The following is a 26,626-nucleotide window of genomic DNA, read 5'->3' as shown; positions in this document are numbered from 1 at the left end:
CGGGCTAATGTCTGGGGTTTGGTGGGAGGATGGGATCGTTGTTATTGATATGGGGATTGATATTTCATTCGTTACTGATTATTGTTTATTGTTGGGTGTAAATTTGGGAGAAAATGTGAAAAAGAAGAATAAAAAATATTTTAAAAAAGAAATCTACAAGTTGTGAATCTTTGGAATTCTCTACCCCAGAGGGCTGTGGACGCTCAGTCATTGAGTGTGTTTAAAGCAGAGACTGACAGATTTCTAAATACCAATAACACAAAGGGATATGGGGATAGTGTGGGGAAAAAGGCATTGAAGTGGATGATCAGCCATGATCGTATTGAATGGTGGAGCAGGCTCGATGGGCTGAATGGCCAACTCCTGCTCCTATGTTCCAATGATACAAAGATAGGTAGGAAAGTAAATTGTGAAGAGGACATAAGGAGGTTAAAAAGGTACATGTTAAATGAGTGGGACAAAATCTGGCAAATTGAGAATAATGTGGGAAAATGTGTAATTGTCCACTTTGTCAGGAAGAACAAAAAGGCTTATTACCTAAATGGTGAGAGATTGCAGAGCTCTGAGATTCAGAGGGATCTGGGTGTCTAAGAGCATGAATCACAAAAGGCGAGTATACAGGTACAGCAAGTAATTAGGATAGCTAATAGAATGTTATCGTTTATTGTGAGGGGAATTGAATACAAAAGTAGGGAGGTTATGCTTCAGTTATACAGGACATTGGTGAGACCACATCTGGAGCACTGTGTACAGTATTGCTCTCATTTAAGGAATGGTGTCAATGTGTTGGAAGCAGTTCAGAGAAGGTTTACTGGACTCATAACTGGAATTGGAGGCTGGTCTTATGAGGAATGATTGGACAGGCTGGGCTTGTGTCCGATGGAGTTTAGGTGACGTGATTGAACAGTAGAAGATGCTGAGGAGCCTTGACAGGGTGGATGTGGAAAGGATGTTTTCTCTTGTGGGAGAATCTAGAAATTGGAGTCACTTCAAAAGCAATAACTTGTCCATTTAAGGCAGAGGAGAACTTCTTTCTCAGGGGGTTGGGAGTCTTTGGAACTCTCTTCCTCGAAGGGCAGTGGAAGCAGAGTCTGTGAATGTTTTTAAGGCAGAGCTGGATAGATTCTTGAAAATCAAGGGGGTGAAAGTTTATCAGGGGTAGGTGGGAATAAGACCAGAGGAAATAGGAACAGGAGTAGGCCATTCGGCCTTTCCAGCCTGCAACACCTTACAATTGGATCATGGCTGAAACCAACATTTCTCACGTTCACTTTCCTGCCCTTTCCCTGTAATCCTAGGTTCCCTCACTGATCAAAAATCTATCTCAGCCTGAAATATACACAAGGACTCTGTCCCCACAACTCTCTCAGGTCCAAAGACTCTCCAAAGAATTTCATAGAACATGGAACATTACAGCGCAGTACAGGCCCTTCGGTCCTCGATGTTGCGCCGACCTGTGAAACCACTCTAAAGCCCATCTACACTATTCCCTTATCGTCCATATGTCTATCCAATGACCATTTGAATGTCCTTAGTGTTGGCGAGTCCACTACTGTTGCAGGCAGGGCATTCCATGCCCTTACTACTGAGTAAAGAACCCTCTGACATCTGTCCTATATCTATCTCCCCTCAATTTAAAGCTATGTCCCCTCGTGCTAGACATCACCATCCGAGGAAAAAGGCTCTCACTGTCCACCCTATCCAATCCTCTGATCATCTTGTATGCCTCAATTAAGTCACCTCTTAACCTTCTTCTCTCTAACGAAAACAGCCTCAAGTCCCTCAGCCTTTCCTCATAAGATCTTCCCTCCATACCAGGCAACATTCTGGTAAATCTCCTCTGCACCCTTTCCAATGCTTCCACATCCTTCCTATAATGCGGCGACCAGAATTGCACGCAATACACCAAATGCGGCCGCACCAGAGTTTTGTACAGCTGCAACATGACCTCATGGCTCCGAAACTCAATACCTCTACCAATAAAAGCTAACACACCATACGCCTTCTTAACAACCCTCTCAACCTGGGTGGCAACTTTCAGGGATCTATGTACATGGACACCAAGATCTCTCTGCTCATCCACACTGCCAAGAATCTTACCAATAGCCCAGTGCTCTGTCTTCCTGTTATTCCTTCCAAAATGAATCACCTCACACTTTTCTGCATTAAACTCCATTTGCACCTCTCAGCCCAGCACTGCAGCTTATCTATGTCCCTCTGTAACTTGTAACATCCTTCTGCACTGTCCACAACTCCACCGACTTTAGTGTCATCTGCAAATTTACTCACCCATCCTTCTACGCCCTCCTCCAGGTCATTTATAAAAATGACAAACAGCAGTGGCCCCAAAACAGATCCTTGTGGTTCACCACTAGTAACTAGACTCCAGCCTGAACATTTCCCATCAACCACCACCCTTTGTCTTCTTCCAGCGAGCCAATTTCGGATCCAAACTGCTAAATCATCCTGAATCCCATGCCTCCGTATTTTCTGCAGTAGCCTACCGTGGGAAACCTTATCAAACACTTTACTGAAATCCAGATACACCACATCAACTGCTTTACCCTCAGCCACCTGTTTGGTCACCTTCTCAAAGAACTCAATAAGGTTTGTGAGGCACGACCCACCCTTCACAAAACCGTGTTGACTATCTCTAATCAAATTATTCCTTTCCAGATGAATATACATCCTATCTCTTATAAATCTTTCTAAGATTTTGCCCACAACAGAAGTAAGGCTCACTGATCTATAGTTACCAGGGTTGTCCCTCCTCCCCTTCTTGAACAAGGGGACAAAATTTGCTATCCTCCAGTCTTCTGGCACTATTCCTGTAGACAAAGATGACTTAAAGATCAAAGCCAAAGGCTCAGCAATCTCCTCCCTAGCTCCCCAGAGAATCCTAGGACAAATCCCATCCGGCCCAGGGGACTTATCTATTTTCGCACTTTCCAGAATTGCTAACACCTCCTCCTTATGAACCTCAAGCCCTTCTAGTCTAGTAGCCTGAATCTCAGATTTCTCCTCGACAACATTGTCTTTTTCCTGTGTGAATACTGACGAAAAATATTCATTTAGCACCTCTGCTATCTCCTCGGACTCCACGCACAACTTCCCACTACTGTCCTTGACTGGCCCTACTCTTACCCTAGTATTCTTTTATTCCTGACATATCTATAGAAAGCTTTAGGGTTATCCTTGATCCTACCTGCCAAAGACTTCTCATGTTCCCTCCTGGCTCTTCTTAGCTCTCTCTTTAGGTCCTTCCGAGCAAATTTGTAACTCTCGAGCGCCCAAACTGAACCTTCACGTCTCATCTTTACATCAGCCTCCTTCTTCCTCTTGGCAAGTGTTTCGACTGCTTTAGTAAACCACGGTTCCCTTGCGCGACCACTTCCTCCCTGCCTGACAGGTACATACTTATCAAGGACACGCAGTAGCTGTTCCTTGAACAAGCTCCACATTTCCATTGTCCATCCCCTGCAGTTTTCCTCTCCATCCTAAGTCTTGCCTCATAGCATCATAATTGCCTTACACCAGATATAACTCTTGCCCTGCGGTATATACCTATCCCTTTTGATCACTAAAGTAAACGTAATCGAATTGTGGTCACTATCACCAAAGTGCTCACTTACCTCCAAATCTAACACCTGTCCTGGTTCATTACCCAGTACCAAATCCAATATGGCCTCTCTTCTCGTTGGCCTATCTACTGTTGCTCATTTTAGCCTTAGTTTACTTATTCTTATTCTGTCACCTTTGCTCATGAGTCGCCAGGTATCTTTCTGATACCGCCACGTGGTTCAAGTCCGAGTAATGATTAATAATCCAACACACCGCTTAGTAAGAGTTAAATCAACGCTCATTTATTATATACAGCAATTAATACTTATACATTAAATCTACTGCTAAACTACTTCCTACAACTAACAGGCCAATACGTAACTTTGGAAATGGCCCACCAGGTCAGGGAAACGAATGGTCTTTTGAATGGGTTCTGAGCCTGCGGGAATCAAAAGCTGGTACAGGTCGATAGTCAGGAGTGTCTATCTGGTAGCGATCGCTGGAGTAAAACTTACGTTATCTTGCAGAAGGGTTTCGAAGGGTCGAGTTGAACTTGGCCCCTATTCTTATAGTCCCCAGGGGCTTCCCGCCTCTTGGGGCAGATCTTGTACCTGGTTCCAAGTGATTGGACTTGGTCCCAATCACTTGGTTCGACGTTCTCCAATACTGGAGCGATTCCTTGATCGAGGGGTGGATGTTTACCTTCCTTTGTGTCAGCTCCTGCTGGCGCCGAAAGGTCTGGGTCGGCTTTGTGTTGCTAATTTGTAGCAATTGTTCCTGGGGATGGCTGATTAATATGCAGATGGCTGGGTTGTTGTGATGTTGATGGTTGCAGGTATCGATTCGGTCTGGCTTCCCCAGAGGCGAATACACTGTTTTACCTGCAGCTGTCTGTTTGAGTCCTGTTGGCTGATTTTCCCATCAGCCTCTTCCGTTCGCCATTTTAAATCGGGGTTTGGCCATTCTAATCGGGAGTTAGCCATTTTAAGTGGCTACATTCTCTCCTTGTGATCCTAACGCGAAGCGTGAAGGATCACATCATTTTTTTCTTTCCATTCCCTGACCGGGGGGTGGGGGGACACCTCCTACATGGCCTCTGCTCTGACCATAGCTATGCACAAAAAATTTTAACTAACAATTCTAAGGGCGCTATGTCAGACAGGGGCATGCATTACAAAATAACAAACTTGGAACCTCTAACTTATCCTTAGTACACTACACTCGCTAAACATTTCATTATCCTACCTTCCTCAGGCATACAACAAAATCACATCATTCCATATAATCTTTCCTGGCTTGGCAGTCAAGCTCAGGATCATACAATTGTTTTGCTTATGAAAAAGTTTGTACATTTCTTTATTTATTACAACAATAAACGCAAGTGAATGCACTTTATTATTGCATTCGCGGGGGTCGGGGGTCTGGTCGTAACCGAACATAGGGGATCTGATCCTATATACCGGGGTTCGAGCGCGGTAGGCTCTCCTTCTCCATTTACGTAGGCGCATAGTCTGCACTACACAGCAGAGTATCGCCAACGCCAACAGTTCTTCGATCACATAGGACAGGGAGTACCAGGTTATGAACCTGGCACACCAGGATGATGCAGTGTCGCTGGTGACTGGGCTCTGGGTACTGCGTGGCAGTGAAACATTAACGGCTGGGAGGTTTGAAGTCATGGGGTTCGCGGTCACGCGCAACCAAATGTCCAAAAGTAGTGTGTTGATCACGATGAAGGAAGTCCTCATGGCTGTTCTCTTTTCCTTTTCTTTCTTCTCTTCTCTTTATTTTCTCCGATCCTGGAGCTTCTGGAGTTCTGTAGGAACAAGCATAGTACCTGTAACTATCTTTGTTTAATATATGGGATGCTAGTGTGTCTGTCCTTTGGTGTCAATTATTCCCTTATAATTGGTCACTATGTGTGACTCCCTTATTTTTTTTTCAAAACAAGTTTTAGGACACGGCACACTTCCCAATCATGAACCAGTGCTGAGTTACCATCCAAATGTTCCAGGATGTAAATAGCATATGGCGGCAACCTAAAGGTTATCTAAAACAAATAAAAAACTTTTTGAAATGAAAGATGTCAAATGAGGTGCGTACGGGCCGCGACGGGTAAGAGATGGATGGAGTCCCCGGGTAGGACGGCTACCAATGCCGTATCTCTCCTACCCGAGCGTAGTTGACCAGCGGGGGGGGTCCCCAGGCAGGGCGGGTCTCACGCCGTTTCTCCACTGCCTGAGCAACCGACAAGAACGGGCAAAAATGTAGTCATCGTGGTGGGGCTGCCATAGTGGTTCTATCGTTCGAACCAGAAGGGCAGTTACAATCGGGCGTCTGATACCCGAACAAATATCAGCTGAAAAGCTAGTTCCTCTGAACGAGCGTGTGGTCTCTTGACCAGTATCTGCAGATAAGCTAGTTCCGCTGAACAAGCGTGTGGAAAAAAAATTCTCCTGTCGGACAAACAACATTGAACAAACTTACTAACAACATAAAACATTCTGCAGGTTCCATCAGAAAGAACAACACTTTTCCCAAGCGGTTCCTTTAAAACGTCATCTGGACACCTCAGTTCTCGGTTGCGAACAGGGTCGCAAAGGGGTTGGCGGTTTGGGAGTCAGACCCGAGGTCGTCACCTTCTCCCGGGTGCCAAACTCTGGAGTGGATTAGGGCTGAAAGGGCTGCCTGGTGTGAGTTGGGGTCGCTCTCGTCATTGCGGACGAGGCGGTATGTGTTGTCACGGTTCCAGTAATTGGTGTCTAGTTGGGTGGGGACAAAATCGGGGTTGTCAGTGTGGTTCGGTGGTCGGTGGTGGGGTTTGTTCAGAAAAGTGATCAGGATGGGATCGCTTGGATCGTAGTCGGAGTCACTGGGCGTGGGTCCGTTTGCATGGGGATAGTAGGGAGGAGTGCTGTGGCTCTCGCCCGAGTCCCAGTCGCTGTCTCTGCTGCTGCAGTCTGTGGGCGTTCCGGGGCGGAGTGTATATTTCGGGGGTCGAGTCTGTGGCTGGGCTGGATGTCGTGGGGGTTGGTCGGGTTATGTTGGCTGTGGACGGGGTGTGGTCTGCTGCGTCAAGCATGACGTGGTGTGCGTGGTTCGACTGTGCTCCATAAGCCTTTAACTGGTTGATATGAAACCACGCAGTCTTACAATTGGGGTACTTTATTTTGTAAACGGATGGGCTTACTTTGTCCGCAATGGAATATGGACCCGAGTATTTTGGTGCCAGGAATGTGCTGGGGTTATACACAGACAGCATCACTTGCTGTCCGATATCGTACTCCGTTGCATGCACTGTCTTGTCGAAACAAGCCTTGCTCTGTTTCTTCTTGGTGCCCAATTTTACCGCGGCTGCTAGCTGAGCCGTTTTAACATTAGCAACTAATTGCTCCACGGCTTTCTCGTATGTGAGGGCCGTTACTTCGGGGCTGGTCAGGTCTAAACCTAACAAGTATTCTGTCCCTTTCATGGGGCGTCCGGTCATGGGTGTGTGTGGGGACACCATTTTAAAAAGTGTAAATCTGGAGATGATAGTTGACTGTGCCAACATTTTTGTGAATGTAAGAAAAACTTGTTAAAAGAAAAATTGTTAAGATAAAGAATTAATTAAGTTGTAAATGTTATACAAGTTTGTGTTAAGCAAATCGTAAATTTAGTTCTGAGTTGAGATCAGAGCTAAGCTTGCAAGTTGCAGTAATTCAATTTGAATTTTCAAACATTTTTAAGTTTAAAAAAAAAACACTGTTAGAACCTTTTCAATCGCTTTGCCAAAAAAAACCCAAAAAAACGCGCAAGTAGAGACAGGAAAGACGCGGGTCAAACAAGAGATGAGCTACGTAGTTCAATGGCTGGCCTTGAATTGACAGAAAATAATTAATTCAATAATTTAGAAAATGTTCACTAAAAGTTCCGACTGCACCTGTAACATTGTCTGCACTAATTCCAGAACCAACAGAGTATAATAATTGATATCCAGTCACTGCTCCCAGATTCCAATTATGCCAGTAACTCAAGCCCTTTTGGGTGATAGTATGGGTCCTGATTTACCATCTTCACGATCAGTAGAGAAAGAGGAGCTCTGTTTCGCAAGCCCAGTTAGCTCTAGAACCAGATCTCGGACAGCGAGAGAAGGGCTTGATCTTCACCAGAAACAATTAAGTATACCACCTAAGTCCCTCCAAACTAAGGTGAAACCGCAAGGTTTGTAGAACAAAGGAAGCTGCAACAGATGATTTTGAAGAGAAAGAACTCCCTCTAGTGACAGGGAGAGATGTCGAAGAACCAGAGGAAATAGCTAGAGTGCCCCCTGGTGAGATTCGGAGACAGTTGCCGATTAGGAAGATACCAAACCCACCCAAAGGGACCCTCAGCTCCTTTTTATGGCCCACCGTATGCATCAACAGCTTTACAACCGCCGCCCCCTCTGAGGGGCCATTGGTCTACTGGGAGACGAGGACGGGGCAGATATAGAGGGAGCAATGCATGTTATAATTGCGGCCGTGCAGATCACTGGCAACAGGAATGCCCCTTTAAAAGACAGGCAGGAGAAGGAGATTACCCGACCCAAAGGAGGGGGTACCCACCAAGGGGAGGACAGGTGAGATACACTGACTTCTTCCAGGAAAACCCTTTCCCAACACAGGATTGACTAGCTAATTTAGTCATAAGGACTCTCCAATCGGACAGGGAACCTATTATCTCTCTGCAGATAGGAGATCAACATCACTCATTTGTAATCGACACTGGAGCAGCCATGTCTTCTGTGCAATCAGAACTTCGACTACCACTATCCGACCACACGCAGCAATTGTCGGGGTTCCAAGGACAGGTGTGTGAGTATCCTATTTCTGAACCTGTGACAGTCACTTACGAGAATAAGTCTGCAGATCATCAGTTTGTAGTGACTACTGGATTGGACTGTAACTTGTTGGCCCGAGATTTACTGTGTATCTTCCAGCTACAGCTAGAGTGCGGAGACGAGGGGGTAACGGTTAAATCATGGAGGATGAGACAACAGTGCTATATTTCTATCACCCCCAGTGGTGGACGTTAGACATTGAACATTCACTGCATCACGTTACCCTGGCCTATGACAGAACTGGACAAAACAGGGAGTTGGAGGACAAATACCGGCCATTAATTGGGACCGAATGGCCACTCAAGGTTACAGCCACAGTCACGGGAAAAGAAGGTACAGCCGATTTTGTTACAATACCACCACATTTATGGCCACAGTCAGCTTCGGTAAGCCCTCATATTACACGTCAGGTCCACGACCAGTACCATGCCAGGGATCTGGGGCAAATGGTAAGGAGGGCAGTGGATCATTTGGATCCAACAGAAGTACGCACTTCAAGTCATGCCGGACGGCACTACCATAAAATATTTTGAGGTCCCTGAAACAACGAACACTCGACTGCAGCATCACTGGGGACATGATGTGTTGGAATATGTCAATCCACAGGTCTGGGCGGAATACCCATCACAAGTGGGAAAGACAAATGTTACACCTATAAAGGTAATGATTAAGGATCATGTAAAGCTACCTTCCATTCGGCAATACCCCCTGAAATCCCAAGCTGCTCTGTCAATAGACAAATTAATTCAAGAGCTGTTGCAACAGGGTATTGTGGTCCCTTGCCAATCAGAATGTAACACCCCCATACTTGCTATGCCTAAACCAGCCAAACCAGACCAGTACCGATTAGTACAGGATTTACGTTCAATCAATGCCATCGCATAGCCGTTACATGCTCTCACCCTCCAACAGGATATTACGGTGTATAGCTCCCACTCGGTCATCGCACTATTGGGGCAACTGCAGACTCAGCATCTTACCGCAGCTCGTCAGAATAGGTATGAGGTATACCTTTTGAACAATCCACGTCTGACATTTAACCACTGTACCACTATCAATCCAGCCTGTTTTCTTCGTGGTCCCCCTGTCCATGAAGACGCACCTGGCCACGACTGTTTAGCCTTGATTCAGGAAACTACCACAATAAGGGGCGATTTGAGTGACATTTCGTCAGAACAACCTGACATGATTATGTGTGATCAAATATCCCACCGGGGTTTAGTTAATGACTTACTGCAGGCCCTCCTTATGCCCGCGCAGATTTCCGTTATTAAATGCGCTGCCCACACAAATGGTACAACCCCAGTTGACGTTGGTAATGAACGAGCAGATTGTGCAGCGCGGACAGCCACGCAAATTCAGCAAGTGATGGTGCCTAAAATGTTAAGTCAGACTAAACGATCTACTATTAATATGTCTGCTTCTGACAAGTCAATGCCAACCATCCAAGACGTCATAAGGTTACAGGAGGACGCTCCTGAGAGTGATAAACAAATATGGAAACGGTTAGGTTGTACATATGATTCTGTTTCCTCTTTATGGACCACGCCAGCACATCAGACTTGTATGTCTGATGTACTGGCTTTATGGGTCATTGAATGTGTACACTTTGCAACTCATTGTGGGGCTCGAGGGACTAGTGATTTTTTGCTGGACACTTGGTGCAGGGGTTGGCCCAGAGCATCAGTAATCGGTGTTTGATTTGTCAGCAATATAACACCGGAAAAGGTATCCCTTGTGGGATGGGGCAAACCCCGTTGCCCAGTGGTCCCTTTGAGACGCTCCAAATGGATTACATTGAGTTGGAAAGGTGTCAATGTTATAAATATGTTTTGGTCATTGTGGATGTGTTCAGCAGATGGGTCGAGGCGTATCCGACTATCGATAATAAAGCTGCTACTGTGGTTAAAGTCTTGATGCGGGAAATCATTCCCCGGTACAGTAGACCAGCTCAGTTGAGTTCTGATAACGGGCCTCATTTTCTTGGACAGATTAACCTGCCTCCCTTCTCCAGTGCTATTTTACAGGTGTGGAGCATGATGGGGTGGCTACGCACCGTCTGTGTGATATTTGGCCTCACCTCGCTTGGAGTGTTACTGGCGATGGACATGGAAAAGGGGAATATTATCTATGTTTGTAACCCCAACCAATCTACAAGGATACATCACCTATGCAAAGGTGATGTTCTTCGCTGCCCCCCTATACGAGGACATGGTATCGACTCATGGAAGGTCGTCAAAGTTAAGGAGAATGCAGGACTCATGAAGCAATTGCACCGGTCCCGGCGATGGGAAGGGAATATTATATGGACATTGCCTTGTTTTTGGAATACATGTAAATTTGATTTTGGATGTGTTAAGATTGGTGCAATAAAGCGTAGGAAGAGGCTATGAGAAAGAGAGAGGGACTAGAGAGAGGACGGGGCGTGTGAGAAGGGAAGTACAGCTAGAACGTAGGTTACCGGGAGATACACTTAAGTTAGTTAAAGGCCAAACTGAGGAAAACCCGGGTAGTATGAATCTCTTTTACCAGATTTACCACCGCTTGTATGGCCAGGGACGGGTTGTCTGCTACCCGAACCCCGCAGCGGTGTCTAGGTTATTTTCTGTTTCACCGCTTTGGGGCACTCCCCAAACGGTGGTTCATTGTCAGCATTCCGAGCCACTGTCTGAGCAAGTCACTCTTCCTTACGATCCGGGTTCAGCACCACCGGCTATTTGCCTTCCCCTTCCTCGGGATAATTCCCATTCACAGTATGATAGGCTGCAACGGTGGAGGGCGTACATACCTAGCCACTTCACTCCCAATAGGGATTCCCGGTCGTACGAGAATTGTTTCCGCAGTGAAGGATACGGCTGTTTGCTGGTAGAGGTGGAAACGAATATAACATGTCTGTTCCCCACCTGTACGGACAGGAGGTGCCATATCACTCAGGCGTCTGGCCAATGTATTTGTTACAACACCACTTGCGTTCCATTGAACGCCGGCCTCCAGCTCCTTTGTGGCTGGGCGAATGTCTCTCATATCACTGTTGGGACTAGGGCTTTCCGCATTGCTAGGCGGCCCAAATGGGCATTTCAAAGCTGGATAAACTGGGCTACTGGGGGATCCTTACGCAACCAATATACTGATTGTGATGCTAGCCTGCACACGGAGCAAGGATACTACTTTTTATTTAATGGCACAGCGACCAACGTTTTGTCACCCCCATTTCCCCGCCAAATTGCTATAGGGACTCTAGTCCCTACCACAGTCCCCTGCCCTTCGGCGTGGCAGCTGCATAATCAGTTAGCACGCCGGGCAGTCTCTGCTGAATTTTGCGAGAACTGGAAAAAACCTCAGGTTCTCGCACCCAACCGGGGCCACTCAGCCGGGTGGGGGATTCTGAGCGTCTTGACACTGGGAGGTGTGGGGGTTCCTTGGCTGTCAGCGATAGGAATTATTTTATTTGTGGCCTTACCATCTTGGGAAATGAAACCTTGGGAGCCCTCGGGGCAATAACCAAGGAATTGTCTCAGCTACGGTTGTTTGCAATGCAGCACCGGTATGCTCTTGACTATCTTCTGGCCCATGAGGGTGGGGTATGCGCCATAGTGCAGGGCAAGTGTATCCTGGGAGTTCAGGACTTGACCGCTAACATCACTAAATTTATGGATCATATACGGGATCACCTGGACGGAATGCAGGATCCTGGCTCTTGGGGTAACTGGGGATTTGGAGGTTGGAAGGACTGGTTGATAAATATGGCCATGTATTTAGTGGTGGCTATCGTCTGCATCTTTGTGGGCCTAGCTATCCTTAAATGTGTGTTGGGTAGAATGCGGGGTGCACTGGAACAGATCAACGCCCCTAAAATCTTAACTGTTAAAATCCATGAGGGTGCAGCAGATGAGGGGGGGCTAAGCCAGGAATTGGAAATGCAGCGACGGATCTTTTTAGATGAGGAACCGTAGCTATGGATTGGGTAGTTCGGTTATCATGGAATGATAAAAGGAGGGAATGACGAATGTGATATAAAATAGTTACTTTAGAGATATTAATTAATGTAATGTAGAGGTAGGCCAGTCTAATTCTGGTGAGTTCACAGACAAAGGATTTCAGACCGCATGGAAAAGCAGGAAGAGGTGTGTCCACCAAAGCAGGAGAAAAGGATGCTGAGTAATAGGGGCCAGAGGAAGGGATTGGAAGTGAGCCAATCAGAATAGATCAAACAGGTCAGGAGGGATATAGGATGACCTATGGGCGTCGAGTATGTGAAACTTGATACCATTTGAATTGATTTGCAGAGATCCCTTTGTCTCTTTGTTCATTCGCTTTCCTGGATGTCAGGGAGACCCAGTATCCGAAGGTTCTTCCTTCGCGCTCTGTTTTCTAGGGCCTCAATCCTTTCAATGCACTTTTTGTGGAGCGCCTCGTGCGTCTGTGTTTTGACCGCCAGGCCCAGGATCTCGTCCTCGTTATCCGTCACCTTCTGCTCCACCACGCGGAGCTCTGTCTCCTGGGTCCTTTGTGCCTCCTTGAGCCCCTCAATTGCCTGTAGCATCGGGGTCAGCACCTCCCTCTTTAGTAGCTCCACACACCGTCTCAAGAATTCATCTTGCTCGGGCCCCCATGCCGCCTGGGCTTTCTCCGCCGCCATCTTGTGTCTCCTCCCTTTCTGTCCCTCTCATTGAGGATTCCTCGCGCTGCAGCCGCCGCCGCCGATATTTTCCTCTTTCGTTGGGGGGGACGACTCCCTATTCACTCACCCCACACCGGGTTTCGTCGCGCGAAAATTTCCCGTTGGGGCTCTTAAAAGAGCCTGAAGGTCCGTTGGAGCTGGAGCCGCCGAAACGTGCGGCTTAGCTAGTCATCGCCGCAACCGGCGGGGGACAACATTTGCTATCCTCCAGTCTTCTGGCACTATTCCTATTGACAAAGGTGACTTAAAGATCAAAGCCAAAGACTCAGCAATCTCCTCCCTAGCTTCCCAAAGAATCCTAGGATAAATCCCATCTGGCCCAGGGGACTTATCTATTTTCACCCTTTCCAGAATTGTTAACACCTCCTCCTTATGAACCTCAAGCCCTTCTAGTCTAGTAGCCTGAATCTCAGATTTTGGAAATATAAATCCCCTCTCCTTCTCCGCCTCTGTTCTCAATCTTTTCTCACTCTCCTCCCCCCACAGAGGCCTGAAACGTTTCTGGCCCAGACCTGTGGAAGGTTCCCTTCCCTGAACTACATCAGTGAATCAGTTGTTCTTTTGTGAACATCTAGCAGTTTTCAAGGTTACCTTTTCCTAGTGCCGGCCTCACAAATGACCAGATTTCAGCTCAATTTCACAATCCACCATTGTGTTTTTCTGGATTTTCTCTCACTCCTTTTTTCTGTCTAAACTGATTTCACAGGATATTGGAAGGGGAAGGTTTGCATTCAGGAAACATCACATCAGGATCTGACGGAGTCGCTTAAGTTATCCTTACTGAATATCAGCAGGTTTTGAACATAATATAAGAACATAAGAACTGGAAGCAGGAGTAGGCCATCTGGACCTTTGAGCCTGCTCTGCCATTCAATGAGATCATGGCTGATCTATTGTCGACTCAGCTCCACTTTCCCGCCAGAACACCATAACCCTTTATTCTTTTATTCTTCAAAAAACTATCTATCTTTATCTTGAAAACATTTAATGGAGAAGCCTCAACTGCTTCACTGGGCAGGGAATTCCATCGATTCACATGGAAGGAAAAAACACCATTCACAGTGGAGAGAAACCATAGATGTGTTGTGTGTGTGGACGAGGTTTCAGCCAATCTTCTGGCCTGTCAAGACACAAGCGCAATCACACTCGCGCGGAACCGTGGAAATGTGGGGAATGTGAGGCGGCATTTGGTTTACCGTCTGAGCTGGAAACTCATCGACGCACTCACACTGGGGAGAGACCATTCATCTGCTCCGTGTGTGGGAAGGGATCTACTTGGTCATCAAACTTGCTGACACAACAGCGGGTTCACACTGGGAGAACCTGTTCACCTGGTTTGTGTGTGGAAAAGGATTAATTGATTCATCCAAGCGACTGAAACAGCAGCGAGTTCACACCGGGGAGAGACCATCTGCCTGCACTGAGTGTGGGAAGGGATTCACTCAGAGATCCACCCTGCTGAGACACCAGCAAGTTCACACTGACAAAATACCTTTCAAATGTCTGCACTGTGTGAAGTGCTTTAAAAGCTCTGGAAAACGGATGTACCATCAACATGTTCACACTGATGGGAGACATTTTAAATGCCCAGATATGTGAAATGTTATGAAGGCTCCTGGGAGCTGATGTCCCATCAACACATTCACACTGATGAGAGACCGTTCAGGTTCTCTCGCTGTGGGACTGGGTTCAGGCGATCATCTCAACTCACTGTCCACCAGCGGATTCACACTGGGGAGAGGCCATTCATCTGATTGTGGGAAGGGATTCCTGCAGTCATCCGCCTTGCTGAAATACTAGTGGGATCATATTGGGGTGGTACAGTAGCACAGTGGTTAGCACTGTTGCTTCATAGCGCCAGGGTCCCAGGTTCGATTCCCGACTTGGGTCACTGTCTGTGCGGAGTCTGCATGTTCTCCCCGTGTCTGCGTGGGATTCCTCCGGGTGCTCCGGTTTCCTCCCATGAGTCCCGAAAGAGGTGAACATAGAACAATACAAGAGCAGCACGGTGGCGCAGTGGTAGCACTGCAGTCTCACGGCACCGAGGTCCCAGGTTCAATCCCAGCTCTGGGTCACTGTCCGTGTGGAGTTTGCACATTCGCCCTGTGTTTGCATGGATGTCACCCCCACAACGCAAAAGATGTGCAGGGTAGTTGGATTGAACATGCTAAATTGCCCCTTAATTGGAAAAGATGAATTGGGTACTCTAAATTTAAAAAGAACATAGAATGCAGCACAGGAACAGACCCTTCGGTCCTCCAAGCCTACGCCGACCATGATAACTGCCTAAACTAAAACCATCTGCACTTCTGAAGTCCATATCCTTCCACTCCCACCCTATTCATATATTTATCTAGATGTCCCTTAAATGCCGCTACCATACCTGCTCCCACCACCTCCCCAGGCAGCATGTTCCATATATTTCCCACCGTGTAAAAAACCTGCTTTGCACATCTGTTCTGAACTTTTCCCCGCACACTTTAAACCCATGTCCCCGAGTACTTGACTCTCCTACCCTAGGAAAGAGCACCTGACTATCCACTCTGTCCATACCACTCATAATCTTGTAAACCTCTATCAGCTCGCCTCTCAACCTCTGTTGTTCCAGTGAGAACTGACCGAGTCTATCTAACGAGCTGTTGGGTAATTTGGACATTCTGAATTCTCCCTCCGTGTACCCGAACAGACGGCAGAATGTGGCGACTCGGGGCTTTTCACTTCATTGCAATGTTAATGTGAGCTTACTTGAGACAACAGAGATGATTATTATTAAAGACAGACCTTTCAAATGTCTAAACTGTGGGAAATTCTATAAAACGTCCAGGGAACTGATATCCCATCAGCTTGTTCACACTGATGAGAGACCATTCAGGTGCTCTCACTGTGGGACGAGATTCATGCGATCGGAGCAACTCACTATACACCGGCGAATTCACACTGGGGACATCCAATATTTCCTCAAAGTTAAAATTCTCCATCCCTGGTAACATCATCATAAATCTCCTCTGCAACTGGCAACATGAGGTCCCCAGGTTCGATCCCGACTCTGGGTCACTGTCCGTGTGGAGTTTGCACATTCTCCCCGTGTTTACGTGGGTTTCGCCCCCACAACACAAGGTTGTGCAGGGTAGGTTGATTGGCCACAATAAATTACCCCTTAATTGGAAAAAAGTAATTGGGTACTCTAAATTTAAATAAATAAATAAATAAATCTCCTCTGCAGTCTCTCTCGTGTGATCACATTCTTCCTGTAATATGGCTGTGGTCTAACTGGTGGTTGATGCAGTTCCAGCACATTCTCCCTGTTCTTATAATCTCAGCCCTCGGCTACCAAAGGAAACTATCCCACCTGCCTTCCTAAGCACCGAAGAGAGTGAGTGGCAGCTGAGAGAGACAGAGGGAGAGAGAGGAAGCAGAGGGAGTGAGAGACACCAGAGAGAGAGAGGAGCACCAGAGACTGAGAGGCAGGAGAGAGAGAGGGGAGAGAAGAGAGAGACAGTCGAGTCAGTAACATGAATAAGTAATGGAATTCAGTTCAGACACAGATCTGCATTAACTGACATCACTTTATTGACAGATTGGCAAGGTAGTCACTGTACTTGAATCAATGTTATTCACTTTTGGAATTGAATGAATAAAGGGTCAGATTAACTATATCACAATCACCCAGTATCAAATATGTCTGTTTAATACAGAACAGGATTAAACCCAGTGTCCAATATTAGAGGTCTCTGTGGCTGTTGGACGCCTAGTTTCGCTGACAAGTCCACAGCTTCAATGAACTTGTCTACCCAGCGTCTGTTTCTAAACCCTCATCACAACATATTACCTGGTTAGCTATTGTATCATGGTCGGACAGCTAACACAAAGTTCAACCAGAAACTATGGTTCTTCTTTCTACTGATTCCAGCTCCGACAAGCGGTCACAGCATCTCCAGCCTTCAGCTCTGTTACTGGGCTGTCATTGACATGAGCAACAGAGAGACAGCAAGTTGCCTGAGGCTTAAATGGGAAGTTGAAACTTGTGACTCAAGACCAACTGTGTAAGATGGTTGAAAAGATCAGGAATTTTGAAAGATAAATTCTAAACCCAGTGAACAAATAATGAGTCATAAGACAAAAACTTCAGGTTTTATGACTTTTACTGCAACAAACTAGAAGCAACAATGCCTAAACACTATTTTTATAGGGAGCGTATCCCTTAAACTACAAATAGAATGTTGCCCTTTTACTTTTAAGACAATCAAAAATCACACTCCATGGTTTTGTCGCTGAAGTTGTCACTCAATTCTCCTGGAACCAGCCCAATGTGATTCTTCGTTCCTGTGTTTACTTCCATTCTGTTCCTTTGCCTGATTGGCAATCCTTAACCCCAGAAGTGTATTTTGCAGTGATGGTTCTCCTGATGATATTCAGGTCCTGATAAACCAAGTGACTCTTCCAAATCCTGAAGTGGCGTTAGGTTTTTTTCTGCAAATCTTCATCTAATATCCTGTAAAAGGAATTTACAAATGGAAATTGAGATCTGGCAATTCTAGTTTCCATCCAACACACTCTCCCTCCATTCTCAGTCTGCTGTATGTAATATTCATCCTCCTAATTCTCTAAAGGTGCTGATTCAGGCTGACTGACAGATCCCTGCTTCCCGTTTTGGAGAGGCCTGAAAATCTCCATGCAGGCTGCCAGACAGAAATATGTCTATGTTACTGAACTCAAAATGTGTGCAACATACAGACTGGATTCACTTCCTTTCTCTTCAGCTGCTGCAAGTCACCAATGTCCCCTCAGAATGAGGAAAGAAATGGAAAGATAAAGTAGACTTGGAGCGGCTGCTGCCTCTTGTGGGGCATTCCAGAACGAGAGGTCATACATAGTCTTACGGTAAGCGGTAGCAAATTCAAAAGTTTTAATTTAAAAAAAATAAATACATTTAGAGTACCCAATTATTTTTTTTTCAATTAAGGGGTAATTTAGTGTGACCAATCCACCTACTCCGCACATCTTTGGGTTGTGGGGGTGATGTTGCCCAGAGGAGGAACTTTTAGTCTGAAAACCATTGATCAACCTCAACAGTGTGACATCACAAAGGGGCTCATCCTCTAAATCAGCCAATAGGAATCAATCCACTCCGCGGTGACGTCATTGCATGAGCGCGCACACGCCAGCGCGCGCACACGCGATCCCCCGCCCCCATCCTCTGTTCCCTCTTCCCCCAACACATTCTCGAGACGGTTTCCAGGGAACCGGCTGACAGTTCCGGCCGTCGGTGATTTCCCCTCCCCTGACCCGGTACTGCGCATGTCTCAGGGAGAGGGGACGCGGCGCATGCGCAGGGATGCTTACTTCCGCTGACCTGCCCGCTCAGGTGTTGACCAATGGGAAGACCTGGAGGACCGGAAAGATTCTGCCTCTCCACCAATCAGAGCTCTCCCATTGTCTCAATGCGGAAGCCGGACATGGAGGTTTTTGCCGAACAAAGCTGTTGTTCCTCCAACCCTGAATGAGCTGGAGCTTCACACAGACTCCTGTCACCAACATCTGTGAGTAAAACACTTTCTTTTCTCATTCTGACCGTCAATTGGTAACTTGCAGCAACTGAATGGAAAGGAAGTGAATCCAGGGAGGGTACAGACTCTGGAAAGGTTGGCCCAGGTCTCTCTCTCTCACTCTTAAAGACATTGACATCCTTTCCTCCCTCAGCTTGACACATTTATTTGTCTGGCTAAAAGGATGGTCTCTTTCCCAATGTTCACAATTAAAGGGCTGGTTTCTCCAGGAGATGGCTGACATTAAAGGGGCCAGTAAACAGGCCAAATCCAACCCAGCCAATTACTTCCCTGTCGGAATACTCTCCATCATCAGCATAGTGATGGAAGGAGTCATCAAATGTCCTATTAAGTGGCACTTATTCTACAATAACCTGCTCCTGGACGCTCAGTTTGGGTTCTGCCAGGGTCACTCAGCTCCTGACCTCATTACAGCCTTGGTTCAAACTTGGACGTAAGAGCTGAATGCCAGAAGTGAGGTGAGAGTGACTACCCTTGTCATGAAGGCAGCATTTGACTGAGTATAGCATCAAGGAGCCCCAGCTAAACTGGAGTCAATGGGATTCAGGGGATAACTCTCCACTGGTTGGAGTCATACCTGGCACAAAGGAAGATGGTTGCGGTGATTGGAGGTCAATCATCTCAGCTCCAGGACATCACTGCAGGAGTTCCTCAGGGCAGTATCCTAGGCCCAACCATCTTCAGCTGCTTCATTAATTATCTCCCATCATAAGATGAGAAGTGGTGATGTTTGCGGATGACTGCACAATGTTTAGCACCATTCTCAACTCCTCAGATAATGAAGCAGTCCATGTCCAAATTTAGTAAGACCTGGACAATATCCAGACTTGGGCAGATAAGTGGCAAGTTACATTCGTGCTACACAAGTGCAAGGCAATGACCATTTCCGACAAGAGAGGATCTAACCACCACCCCTTGACATTCAGTGGCATTCCCATCGCTGAAACCCGCCACAACCAACATCAAACCTTCCACATTCAAACCTTCCACCACCGACAAATATTAGCAGCCGTGTATACCATTTCCAAGATACACTGCGGTAACTCCTAAAGGTTCCTCAGACAGCACCTTCCAAATCCACAACCACTACCATCTAGAAGGACAAGAGCAGCAGATACCTGGGAACCTCACCACCTGGAGGTTCACTTCCAAGTTACACACCACCCTTACTTGGAAATATATTGCCATTCCTTCACTGTCTCTGGGGCAACATCTTGGAACTCCCTCCTTAACAACACAGGGGATGTAGGGCAGCATGGTGGAGCAGTGGTTAGCGCTGCTGCCTCACGGCGCCGAGGTCCCAGGTTCGATCCAGGCTCTGGGTCACTGTCCGTCTGTAGTTTGCACACTCTCCCCGTGTTTGCATGGGTTTCACCCCCACAACCCAAAGATGTGCAGGGTAGGTGGATTGGCCTCACTAAATTGCCCCTCAATTGGAAAAAATGAATTGGGTACTTTAAATTTATAAAAAACAAATTTTAAAAAAACAGCACGGGATGTACCAACACCTCAAGGACTGCAGCAGTTCAAGAAGGCAGCTCACCACTACTTCGGAAGGGCAACTGGGGATGGGCAATAAATGCTGGCCTGACCAGCATTGTCCACATCCTGTAAATTAATTTTTAAAAATTTACTATCAGACAGAGATATGTCTAGTGTTGTTATGTGGTATGTATTATATATATTATTGGTTCTGTAATAAAATACATGTATTATTATTTCTATTTTTGTAATATAGTACTGTACCTACATTATATATTTCCAGTCATACAGTCATTGCAGCACTGACAGAATCCATTTGGGAACTCAAGTCAATGCTGACTCTCTGTACAGCAATCCAGTCAGTCCCATTCCCCCTCGATATCCCTGTTCCCCTGCAAGTTTATTTTCTTCAAGTGACCATCCTATTTTATTTTAAATTATTGATCAACTGGACTTCCACAACCCTTGTGGGCAGTGAGTTCCCTGTCATGACCACTCCATGACTAAATAAAATTCTTCCTCAGAATTTCCCTATCTCTAATCAGTAAATGTAATTGTATGGAGATTCTCTACTCTTGTGCAGGTTTTAGTGAGTTTAGATTTGTTGATCAGCACCTTCAGGAACATTGTGAGGGAAAGTAAGTGAATACAGTCTGTTTATTACACACATTTTTCATCCAGTAATATAGACATATATCTGTCTGGCAGCCTGCATGAAGATTTTCAGGTCTCTGTGTCCAGGACAGGAAGCTCGGATCTGTGAATCAGCCTGAATCAGCGCCTTCAGGAGAATTGGGAGGGTGAATATTAGATACAGCAGAGTGAGAATGGAGGGAGAGTGTGTGGGATTGAAATTTAGAGCATTTCAGGGAAAGAGAGAGGAAAGAATGTTCGATATTATCTAGAATTGTCTGTTCTGAATTTCTATCCTGCACTGACAACGATTACTATTTCTGTTTGCAGGAAGTTAGAACGAGAGGAGTTTCAGGCCGATATCTCAAACTAAATATCATGTCAAGAACTGACTGAGTCACTCAATTCTTGGGAACTGAAGATCATCGGCCTTTGAATCTAGAAGGAGAAATGTTTGTCTATTCTGTCTGCTTCAAGATATTTTAAACATCAGTGTGTCTGGAAAAGCACTGAGACACACACACACACCCGTGTGAGACTATTACAGAGCACTGACTGTGGAAAGAGCTTTAACCAATGACACAGCCTGAAAAAATACTACACCGTTCACATCAGGGAGAGACTGTATAGGTGTTCTGTGTGTGGATGAGGCTTCAACTGATCGTCCAACGCGGTGAGATCACCCGGACCATGGAGAGACCATGGAAATGTGAGGATTGTGGGAAGGGATTCAAAGGCCCGTATGGGCTGGAAAGGCATCAATGCAGTCACACTGGAGAGAAGCCGTTCACCTGCTCTGACTGTGGGAAGGGATTCACTCAGTTATCCAGACTGCAGAGCCACCAGAGAGTTCACACTGGAGAAAGGCCTTTCACCTGCTCTCAGTGTGAAAAGAGATTCACTCAGATTGGCAACCTGCGGAGACACGAACGAGTTCACACTGTGGAGAGGCCGTTCACCTGCTCTGACTGTGGGAAGGGATTCACTCAGTTATCCAGACTGCAGAGCCACCAGAGTGTTCACACTGGAGAGAGGCCTTTCACCTGCTCTCAGTGTGAAAAGGGATTCACTGACATTAGCAACCTGCGGAGACATGAACGAGTTCACACTGGAGAGAGGCCTTTCACCTGCTCTCAGTGTGAAAAGGGATTCACTGATAGTGGCAGCCTGTGGAGACACGAACGCATTCACACTGGAGAGAGACCTTTCACCTGCTCTCAGTGTGAAAAGGGATTCACTGACATTGGCAGCCTGCGGAGACACGAACGAGTTCACACTGGGGAGAGGCCGTTCACCTGCTCTGACTGTGGGAAGGGATTCACTCAGTTATCCAGACTGCAGAGCCACCAGAGTGTTCACACTGGAGAGAGGCCTTTCACCTGCTCTCAGTGTGAAAAGGGATTCACTGACATTAGCAACCTGCGGAGACATGAACGAGTTCACACTGGAGAGAGGCCTTTCACCTGCTCTCAGTGTGAAAAGGGATTCACTGATAGTGGCAGCCTGCGGAGACACGAACGCATTCACACTGGAGAGAGGCCTTTCACCTGCTCTCAGTGTGAAAAGGGATTCACTGATAGTGGCAGCCTGTGGAGACACGAACGCATTCACACTGGAGAGAGACCTTTCACCTGCTCTCAGTGTGAAAAGGGATTCACTGACATTGGCAGCCTGCGGAGACACGAACGGGTTCACACTGGAGAGAGACCGTTCACCTGCTCTCAGTGTGAAAAGGGATTCATTGACATTGGCATCCTTCGGAGACACGAACGAGTTCACACTGGCGAGAGGCCTTTCACCTGCTCTCAGTGTGAAAAGGGATTCACTGACATTGGCAACCTGCGGAGACACGAACGAGTTCACACCGGGGAGAGGCCATTCATCTGCACTGTGTGTGATATGGGTTTCACTCAATTATCCAGCCTGCTGAAACACCATGTCACTCACACCAAGAGCAGGCCCTTTAAATGCTCTGACTGCTGGAGGGGTTTCAAAAGCTCACAGCGACTGATGTCCCACCAGCGCGTTCACTCTGAGGAGAGACCGTTCAGCTGCTCTCACTGCACAAAGAGCTTTAGAACCTCATCCAACCTGATGAAACACGAGCGAGGCCACACCGGGGAGAGATAGTTCACCTCTCCGACTGGGAAAAGATTCACTCGGTCATCACTTGCTGAACCACAATGTCACTCACACCAATGAGAGACCCTTTAAATGCTCTGACTATGGGAGTGGGTTTAAAAGCTCTCGGGTACTGATGTCAGACCAGCGCATTCACACTGAGGAGAGACCGTTCAGCTGCTCTCCCTGCACAAAGAGGTTTCAAACATCATCCACATTGCGGAGACACCAGTGAGTTCACACTGGAAAGAAGCCATTCACCTCTCACTGTGGGGAGGGATTCACTCAGTCGTCCAACATGCTGAGACACCAAAGGGTTCACAAGTGATGATGGTTAGATTCTGCTGTTATTCCTGCTGTTAATCACATCCAGGACTGAACCTGGAATGGGTGGAGAGATTTGTCTTCTCATCAACTCCTCCTGCTGCTAGGATGTGGCGATCCTGGCGAACTACTGCTCCCCGGACCTGGAATACCCGACTGTGAAGTGCCATCCAAACTACCTTCCATGGAGTTCACTTCTACCATCATCACGGCGGTTTACATCCCACCCCAGGCGGAAGTGAAGAAGGCACATCAAATAAAACATCAAAACATAATAAAGAGAGTTAAACAAAAACATTAAAAAATATTAGGAAATGAATAGATGGTTCAGAATTTCTTAAAGCATGAAAACAGAACAAACTTTAGTCATGAAACTTTATTCTTAAAGAAATTCTTATCAATGGTCTAACCCCTTATTGGTTTCAAATTCTCAGCTGAGGCTTCCTAATTTATTCAATTCTAGAAACTGAATTGAAGAATTTTACTGCACCAATTCTTAAAGGTACCAATAAAGCAATAAATCTGTAATCTATCAATGAGCCTCTTCCTTTGACCTAATGGAATCTTTAATTTTTCTTGTTACTGGAGCCCACTGGAGGCAAAGTCATGAGACTGCCAAGTCCAGCAGAAAGAAACCCTCCAACCCTCCCTCTTCACCAAGTGTCAGAATGAACAAAATGCAGTCCTGGATGTAATTGAAGCTGAAACAATAACAGCAGAATCCAACCCCTGGAATCAATTGTGAACTTGTTGGTGTCTCAGCAGGTATGAGGAAACACTGAATCCCTTCCCACACTGAGAGCAGGTGAATGACTTCTCCTCAGTGTGAACTCATTGGTGTGACTTCAGGCTGGATGATTGAGTGAATCCCTTCCCACACTGAGAGCAGGTGAACGGTCTCTCCCCAGTGTGAACTCGCAGGTGGGACGTCAAGGTAGATAATTGATTGAATCCCTTCCCACACTCAGAGCAGCTGAATGTCTTCTCCCCAGTGTGGATGATTCACAGAATCCCTTCCCACACTGAGAGCAGATGAACGGCCTCTCCCCAGTGTGAACCCACTTGTGCCTCTGCAGGCTGGATAATTGAGTGAATCCCTTCGCACACTGTGAAAAGTTCAATGGCCTCTCCCCAGTGTGAACCCTCTGGTGTGTTTGCAGGGTAAATGACTGACTGAATCCTTTCCCACACAGAGCAGCTGAATGGTGCCTCCCAGTGTGAATGCGCCAATGAGCTTCCAGTGCAGATGGTGCTTTGAATCCATTCCCACAGTCCCAGCATTTCCACTGTTTCTCCATGTTTTGGGTCTCCTTGTGTCTCCCTAGGTCAGACAATTGAAGCCTTACCCACACAGAGAACATTTGTACAGTCTTCCCCCGCCGCTGTGAATAGTGCGGTGTTTTTTCAGGCTGTGTAACTGATTAAAGCTCTTTCCATAGTCAGTGCACTGGAACATTCTCACTCGGGTGGGTGTTCTCCAAGGGATCAAGTGACTGTCAGATCAAGAGGTGATGTTTGAGATTTCTGTCTGTAATTACTCCTCTTCTAATATCCTGTAAAAACAATTTACAAAAGTTATCACTGTCTGTACAGGATAGAAACTCAGAACAGACAATTCTGGTTCCTATGGAACATTCTTTCCACTCATTCCCCACATGCCGTAAATCTGCATCCCACACACTCTCCCTCCATTCTCACTCGGCTGTATCTAATATTCACCCAATTCTCCTGAAGGTACTGATTCAGGCTGATTGACAGATTCATGTTCACGGTTTCCTGTCCTGGACACAGCGACCATAACAAATATGAGCTGCAGTCGGCCATTTGACCCACTGAACTTTGGCTCAACCCTGTATTGAGCCCAATCGCCGATTTAGCTCAGCACCATTTCCCCACATTATCCCCCATATCCCTTGGTGACTTCAACATCTCTCAACCTATCAATCTCAATCTGGAAAATATTTGATGACTGAGGCTCCACAGTCCTCTGGAGTAGAGAATTCCAAAGCTTCACCACATCCTCAAGTGAAGAATTCACTCCTCATCTTAACTTTTCAGTCCATTTTCCTACCTGTTCCCCGTGACCCTCAACTCTCTCATCAATCAGAAATCTATCTAGTTTCACAGCGCCGAGGACCCAGGTTCGATCTGTGTGGAGTTTACACAAAATCCCCGTGTCTGCGTGGGTCTTATTTCCACAACCCAAAGATGTGCAGGGTAAGTGGATTGGCCATACTAAATTGGCCCTTAATTGGAAAAAACATTATTTGGGTACTTTAAATTTAAAAAAAGATGTTTTGGTGAGGGGGGTGGGGGGGAGGTGTCACAATCAAAATCAATTACTAGCCACATGTACCTTGTCATGTTGGGGTCAATGTCCACCCCTTCACTTTTCATCCCAGTCCCAGGAGGTTGGAGACTGGGCTCTGGAGAAGTAATGGTGGCCGCAGCTCCCACAATTCCCCCGTGCTGAAGAAACTGCTCTATCCACCGCACGGGCGAGCGGATGACCGGAACTGCACATGTCCAAGAGAGAGAGGCCCTCAATTGAAAAAAAAAAGACTGGGCACTTTAAATTCCAAAAAATATTTCTGTCCAATTTCCTTGAATATATTCAATGAACCCAGACTCCACTGGTTCCTGTGGGAAAATAATTCCAGAGATTAACAACACTCTGAGGGAAGAGATGACTGGAATTATATAACGTAGCTACAGATTACAAAACTAGAAATAATAATCAATGTACTTTACACAACCATAAATAATGTATCTAATCTGTACCATATAACAACACTGGACATTTCTTGATCTGATATTAATTTGCTGTTCCCTTAATGGTCAGCCATCTCTGGGAAACCAGCCCTTTAATTGTGAACGTGAGGAAAGAGACCATCCTTTTAGCCAGACAAATAAATGTGTGAAGCTGAGGGAGCAAAGGATGTCAATGTCTTTAAGAGAGAGAGACCTGGGCCAAGCTTTGCAGAGTCTGCACCCTCCCTGGATTCACTTCCTTTCCCTTCAGTTGTTGCAAGTGACCAATTGAAGGTGAGAATGAGAAAAGAAATGGAAAGGGGGAGAAAAGAAAGTGTTTTACTCACAGATGTTGGAGACAGCAGGCAGTTTCAGTCCGTGTGAAGCTCAATTGTCATTCACACAAAACCCGCGCTCTGATTGGCTTAAGGACCAGAGTCTTTCCGGTCCTCCCAGTTTCTCATTGGCGAACACCTGAGCAGGAAGGTCAGAGGGTGGGCTCTCCTCTGCGCTGCGCAGTTCCCTGTCTCCCTTGGACATGCGCAGGTGGAGATGGAGAACACCGAGCGGCTTCTCGCTCTGGCCGGAAGCGTCAGCCGGTTGCCTGGAAACCTTGTCTGCTGATGTGCAGGGGGTGGGGAAACA

At 46.5% G+C, this 26,626-nt stretch overlaps 1 protein-coding gene and 1 long non-coding RNA gene across 3 annotated transcripts; one reads left to right on the top strand and one right to left on the bottom strand.

The window, feature by feature from the left end:
- Nucleotides 1–17,227: 17,227 nt before the first annotated feature.
- On the bottom strand, nt 17,228–26,626 carry LOC140420541 (uncharacterized). Of its 2 annotated transcripts, none has more exons than XR_011946432.1 (3): nt 26,329–26,623; nt 25,587–25,870; nt 17,228–17,595 (listed from the first exon to the last, which is right to left on the bottom strand). It is a non-coding gene; the product is annotated as an uncharacterized lncRNA (long non-coding RNA). The 2 variants fall into 2 exon arrangements; XR_011946433.1 differs by lacking the exon at nt 17,228–17,595 and adding an exon at nt 23,917–24,783 and having other exon boundaries at nt 26,329–26,626.
- LOC140420534 (uncharacterized) lies at nt 18,486–23,762 on the top strand. The gene is made up of 2 exons (XM_072504530.1): nt 18,486–18,643; nt 21,116–23,762. The coding sequence occupies exon 2, from the start codon at nt 21,431–21,433 to the stop codon at nt 22,913–22,915; it is 1,485 nt and encodes a 494-aa protein (XP_072360631.1). The 5' UTR covers nt 18,486–18,643; nt 21,116–21,430; the 3' UTR covers nt 22,916–23,762.

This window comes from Scyliorhinus torazame, chromosome 5 (genome assembly GCF_047496885.1).
Source record: "Scyliorhinus torazame isolate Kashiwa2021f chromosome 5, sScyTor2.1, whole genome shotgun sequence".
NCBI lineage: Eukaryota > Metazoa > Chordata > Chondrichthyes > Carcharhiniformes > Scyliorhinidae > Scyliorhinus > Scyliorhinus torazame.
Note: the sequence above shows the minus strand (reverse complement) of the source record. Positions and strands in the feature narration are given on the sequence as shown.